Source organism: Nerophis ophidion, linkage group LG14 (assembly GCF_033978795.1).
Source record: "Nerophis ophidion isolate RoL-2023_Sa linkage group LG14, RoL_Noph_v1.0, whole genome shotgun sequence".
Classification (NCBI taxonomy): Eukaryota; Metazoa; Chordata; class Actinopteri; order Syngnathiformes; family Syngnathidae; genus Nerophis; species Nerophis ophidion.
The window spans coordinates 24,317,942-24,324,399 of record NC_084624.1 but is presented as its reverse complement, the minus strand read 5'-3'; the positions used below and the strand labels follow the sequence as shown (position 1 = coordinate 24,324,399).

General features: G+C 43.0%; 1 protein-coding gene across 1 annotated transcript in view; it reads left to right on the top strand.

Moving 5' to 3' along the window:
- Positions 1 to 1,470: 1,470 nt before the first annotated feature.
- LOC133568333 (myomegalin-like) overlaps positions 1,471 to 6,458 on the top strand; it is a 55,782-nt gene continuing 50,794 nt past the window's right edge. Inside the window, exons 1-4 of the mRNA XM_061920207.1 lie at positions 1,471 to 3,238; positions 5,107 to 5,244; positions 5,310 to 5,429; positions 5,504 to 5,596. Of these exons, the coding sequence (XP_061776191.1) occupies positions 1,970 to 3,238; positions 5,107 to 5,244; positions 5,310 to 5,429; positions 5,504 to 5,596 (1,620 nt within the window). The 5' untranslated portion in view covers positions 1,471 to 1,969. The remainder of the gene's footprint in view (positions 3,239 to 5,106; positions 5,245 to 5,309; positions 5,430 to 5,503; positions 5,597 to 6,458) is intronic.

The following is a 6,458-nucleotide window of genomic DNA, read 5'->3' as shown; positions in this document are numbered from 1 at the left end:
AACACGATAGCCTATGGAAACTGTGAATAAGGATCACAGTACAACAATTACTAAGTACTACATTTAATGATATGAGATTACCAAAATGATCACAAATACATTGATGGAGTGAGAACTAGTAATGCATTTTGTCTTCTGTCATGGACAAATATTTTACAGCCTTATTTCCAATGCAAAACACTCTACAAGTTTAAAAGAAAGATTTGAAAAAAAAAGAATAATATGAATAAAACCTGTTAAGTTGTGAGAGGACATCATGCACTGTTTTTTGTTTTTTTTTATGTTTTTGTTGTTTAATCAACAGTTACATGGTTTTGGACGCCTGAAAAATGTACTTATTTTTGTCTAATGTCCTTTGTGATGGACATGAGGACTTACCAATACCATTGCATATGATGATGATGGTTAAATTAAGATTCAATATGCGGACATGCAGGGTTGTAACTACGAAGGAAAACAGATTTTTGCAGAATCGTTCATTAATATGAGTAAAGAAAAAATAGTGGCGTGAAATTTTAAAAATGAAAACGTTCTTGTTATCTGATAATTTTTCATAGTTTTTAGTAGTTTTTTTTTTTGTTGTTCCTCTTGAAAAGAGAAAAAATTATGAATGAACAAATTATTGAATTGGTACCAGACACTGTAATGTTGTTTTCTGCGAAGGAAGATAACAATCCCAACACACTTTCTGACAAAATAATGAATGAATATTGCTTTCACCCAAAACATGTATTTAACGCAAAAAGAGCAACTTTAATTTTCTATACCTCAGGAAGATGAAGACAAGCATGTACTTTTAATATTGTGTTTTTTTCCTGCCTATTTGTTACATATTCCTGCAGAAAGGCTTTATTGTTGGACTAGTACAGCCAAGTCATTGTTGACACATTTGCACCGTGGAGACAAGAAACATACAGATAACACCATTAGAAAGGGAACTCATGGGTTTTGGAAAGAAAGAAAGTGGCAGTAAAAGTTTATTGATTGGTCCTTTTAATTTTTTAGATCATCATGATGATGGCCTGTGTAAGATATGTTATCAGCAAAACAACAGTGAATTTGGGTATGATCAAAAAAAGAAAAAACTTCAATTATAAAAACTTTGGTTTGCTTTGTAGGTTGGAGTTGTCATTTAAATTCACAGAGCATTAATAATGTAAACAAGCTCCTTTTTACACACAGTCAGGCGAGCTGAGAGAGATTAGCCAACTGGGCAGGCGGAAGAAGCGAACATAACGGGGGGGAACAGCTTTATATAGTTCCTCATAAGTCAAACTAAGAGTATCATTGGTGTTTACATTTGGGCGTTTTGTTTGTAGTTGAGTGTTTTTGGTGGGACTTAAGAGGGTTTATTGAGGTTTAAAAGAAAAAAGATATCCTGTGTTAGCGACAGGACTTTTAAACACCCCCCATTTTCCGCGATTGGTTTGCCCTTGTGCTGCAGGTCTTGTTCTGGCCGCCTCTTCGTTATTTTCCGGAAGATCTCGTGCCTCACCGAGCACCTGACTGCTCTTGTTACACAGGATCTGTAAAATGAAGCGGGCATATTTCCTTTGGACATCAACGCCTTTCACGAAGAAGGGGAACTGCTGCGGTGTGCCTTCTTCCGGCTTGAGTTTGTGTTGAAGGGCGCGGTGGACAGCTCGCCGTCATGAAGCCATCGTCGGAACAGCTCGTCACCGTCCGTTGAATGAATGGCAAAGAGGAGCCTTGCTGCGAAAGAAAAAAAGGACGAAATATATATATATATTTTTAATGTTACACATTGTAAAGAACTGGTGGTATTTATTATAACGTTACGTCACTATGTCCGTTGCTAGGGGACACAACACCTGCTAATGAGGATGCACCTAGACCAGTGTGCTACTGACTAAAACGAGGTTAAATGGAAAACATGTTCTGTACTATACTAAAAACTGTGAACATAATGCATATTCGTGTGCAGCGCTGCTCATTAACGCCACTTTAAATGCTGGACCTCAAAATGAAAGAGACATGTCGCATCTGCGGGCGGGATCTCTACGGCAACCAGCGCCGATGGATCTTCCACCCCACCGCCAAGCTCAACCTGCAGGTGCTACTGTCTCACGCCCTCGGCCAGGAGCTGACCCGGGACGGGCGCGGGGAGTTCGCCTGCTCCAAGTGCGCCTTCATGCTGGACCGCATGTACCGCTTTGACACGGTGATTGCCCGCGTTGAAGCCCTCTCCATCGAGCGGCTGCAGCGGCTCCTGCAAGAGAAACACCGGCTCAGGCAGTGCATCGGCGGACTGTACAAGAGAACTAACTCTTCGGAGAATGCCCTCGTGTCCACTGAGGATGGAGAACCCCCGGGGGGTGGGATGGTGGACATTTCAGGCCTTACTCATGCCAAATATTGTGCTCTGCTCCAGGAAGACCTAGTGTACTCTTTGTATGAGTCCTGGGCAGATGATAGCATGGATTGCCACCATCAGCACCAGTCTTTTGCTGGCCCCGGGTCAGAGGTGACAGGATCTCACCGTTGCACTCCTCGCAGGTGCCGCGGTTGTTCCCATTTGCGCGTGGCAGACTCTGACTATGAAGCTGTTTGTAAGGTGCCCAGGAAACTGGCACGGAGCACCTCCTGTGGCCCCTCCACCAGATATTCAGCCAGCGTTATTGGAGGTAGCGGCAGTGGTCCAGAAGTAGAAGAGAAAGGAAACGTGGAGGAGCAAGATGAACCGCCTTCCTCTGTGACCCTGGTTCCTGGCTCTCAGGATGTGTCAAGGACTTCAGATAGCGACCGCACACTAGCCGGACGAGCAAGCTCCAGCCCCTCCATCACGTCCCTGGAGACAACGGAAGACTATGTTCAACCTGAAAGCACAACAGACGAGCTCGTACAAGAGCAGATATCTGACTCCCCCTCTGAGGGCGCTCCTCAAGGCCATTCCTCCCCTGCACCAAACCTGTCCTGGGCTCTCTGTTTGCTGCAGAGCTTTGCCGTCCACCGGCCAGCCCCGAGGGCCAAGGGCAGTAAACTCCCTGTGCTGCTTCGACGGACCACCAATCACCTAAAATTTGACTTCCCTGATCCAATTCTGGTACTGGACTTTGAAACTCCTGTTGCTGACAGATTGAACCACGTGCCAACACCTGAGCTGGAGGCGCCCCTCATCCAACTGGATGTTGAGGAGGACCAGGATCTTAACCTGGCTAATTTAGACGACTGTTTGGAGGATGTTTACAAAGGGTATCCTACTCCAAAGCCGCACCAGGTATAACACCTAGATGAAGGAGTAGAATGTTTGTACTGTAGCAGGATGGGAGGTGATCCATCCAGGAAAAGCAATTGATTCCAAAAATGAAGTGCACTACTTGGCTGAAACCAGCAGGGGCGCTGTACTCCCGTCTGAACAAGAAAATCATGAAGTCTGGTATTGGAATTTGAGCCACACTATAGCACAACTTCTTCAGGCAGCATTAATCTCCAGCAGAACTGGGCAAATTAAGGCCCGGGGGCCACATGCGGCCCATTAAGCTTTTCAACCTGGCCCGCCGGACATTCCCAAATGTTTTTACATCTTTAAGATGGAAACTGTAGCTGCCATTATGATGTGCAGTGATGTTTTTAAATTATTGTACGTCTTGAACTACACGAAGTGAAGTGAAGTGAATTGTATTTATATAGCGCTTTTCTCTAGTGACTCAAAGCACTTTACATAGTGACACCCAATATCTAAGTTACATTTAAACCAGTATTTCAATCGTTGGAATATGCGCTTTTGCATGATATACTAGTTACTATGGTAATATAATTAGTTACTATATGGTAATATAAGTCACAGCAGATCAGACGAGGCACCAAGCAGTGTGGGTGGGGAGCGTTTCCACAGCATGTTTCCAGAGCGGCCAGCCTTAAATGCGGGTGTCAGGGACAGATGCGGAATGAGATATTTACCAAAATGTTCAAAAGTTTTAGTGATGTATTAGATATACTGTATAACAAATCATAAGTGTTTTTTTACTCTTCACATTCATATTTCGCTGTGTTTGTTGCGTTTCGCTTGATTGTATAATTTGGCCCCCGTGGCCCCAAATGGGACAAGCGGTACAAAATGGATGGATGGATGTATAATTTGTCAATCAAAGGGGGGGAGTGTGACGATCATAGTGTTAAAAAAATCTTATTTTTTTCATAGTAGCACTAAAAACATCAAACATTGTTTGAATCAGTGTCAGTTTTGCTTTATTAGCCACAAAAGCTAACCTTCATTTGCTAAAATGTAGCAATCACAATAAACAGGCAGAGTATGTCAGCCATTGTACTGTGTCTGCGTGGAAGAATACATTACATTAGTAGTCAGTAAGCTTCCAGCCACGCTATGGCCTAATTGCCTAATGTGTGTGTAAGAGTGCATGCAACAAAAAGGTCCTTGTTAATTTAAAGTACAGGCTTTTTTAAACATTAACAATAACAAACAAATGGAGGAGTGTCTCCATTAGTTTTTCATCACTTGACCTCATTTCCCTTTCAAATTAAAATGGAACAATCCTCAATGATAGAATTGTAAGGCTTTCACAGAGCTGCCCCACCACAATAAGAGCATGGTATGTAAATGGGTTATGACTGGGTTGATGTTGAAGACATGATTCTACCACTGGCCTCGTTTCATGCAAAGCCCTCGAGGCAAAGTGAGCCACCCAGTGTCACGCCAACAATGTGTTTTTTTCAAGAGCCATTGCAATGCCTACCAACATTGTTGTGGGGTAGTATGTTCATGACTGAAGCAAGGTCATCACAATGAGAAGTAAGAGAGTGAACATGTGTGTTTTGTAAACATAACAGTCCCACAGAGCAACATAACAGTCCCACGGAGCACTCTGGGTGTGCTAACTCATGCACGTCGTAAAGGCGATGTCCCATTGAGGCTTTTACACACTTTTACACATTGAAGTTAGTTTTGAACATTGAACAAACATTACACAATCCGTCAGCAATGCTTTGCAACCTTGCATGTTTTGCTTTCCTGGTTTTAATTAACAAAAAAGCCCCACATTCAGTACATTCCAAAATCTGCTACAAAGAGACCAGTTTAATGTTTTTATTGTCTCTGCTTGACTTACCTCTGTCTCTCCTTTCCAGAACCTTGTTGAGGAGCAGCAGAGCCAGCTGAACCAGTATGAGTGTGCAGCCGGCCAGTGCGTCAGCGAGCTGCAGAAGGCCCAGCTGCAGGTCCAGTCCCTGCAGGCCAAGATCCACGAAAGCGAGGCCAACAATCTGGTACGACAGACACGCTCGTACAGTTGGAGGAACGCCTTCATGCCCCTTCGTATCTTCGTACGTAGAAGCTGCAGGAGAAGCTGAGCGAGATGGAGTGTGAGCTGCGATCCCTCCGCCAGGCCGCTCAGAGCCAGGAAAGGACCATCCAGGACCTTACGGAGTCCATCAGCACCAAAGACACCGAGGTAAATGTCTTTTAAACAAAAAAAAATTTTTGGTCCTTGGATGTACTGTTACTAACAGTACATTCTGTGCCAAGGCCCTGGACCTCTATCAGCTGATCGAGGGACAGAACTCGACATTATACAAGCTGCGGGAGATAGCCCACCGCAACCAGCTCGCACAAAGCAAGGTACGACTTAAGTGCATGGTTGATGCACTTAAAATTTCTACAGAATGCAAAACGCCTGCGGAACGTCATCGCCACGGCGGCGGGCTCTTTCCGCTTTTATTCAATTCAGTAAATGCCTGTGCTAAATATATACAGTGCTTCTATTTTTGCCTCTCGCCGCAACACGGCGTTTCAATTTACCTAAAATCTGGTTGTATTATACTTTGAAAGGAAGTCATGCAAAAAACGTATTATCCGGTTTACTTTCAAAATGAAATGATCCGTCTTCAAGATGGATAAAATTTTACAATTTTGAAACATCCTAATGGGCGAGGACAGACATTAATTCAACTTGAGCTTCTAGAGGTAGTCACCTGAAATGGTTTTCACTTCACAGGTGTGCTTGAACCTCATCGTAAAGTGAACCGTGTTGTAGCAAGGGAACACTGTGTGTATACACAATAGTCTATTGTTGATTGTACATGATGGTATTGATTCGTTAACGCCAATTACGATTTTACTGCATTTTTTTCTATTAGCCTTCAAATGTATCATTGTATTTTTGCACTAGTGTTTGCATTTCCCATACTTTTGATGCACTGTAACCCCAAATTTAATGACTGTCTTGGGAACAAATGATTCTGATGTCCTCACTTACATGGGTATTTTTGAAAACAACACTTTTCTTCACTTTAGAATCAAAATAAATTGTGTTAAACTATAGGCCACTAAAAATTAATAGCTTGTCAAGTACGAGAGGCGTTAGTATCAGCGCAAGGCTATGTAAGCTTATCAGAAGAAAGCCATGACTGGAAAAATTAACATAACAAGTGGGCAAAATAGAGACAAAACTGATGCCTAGTTTTTAAAGGAAAAGTGGTTG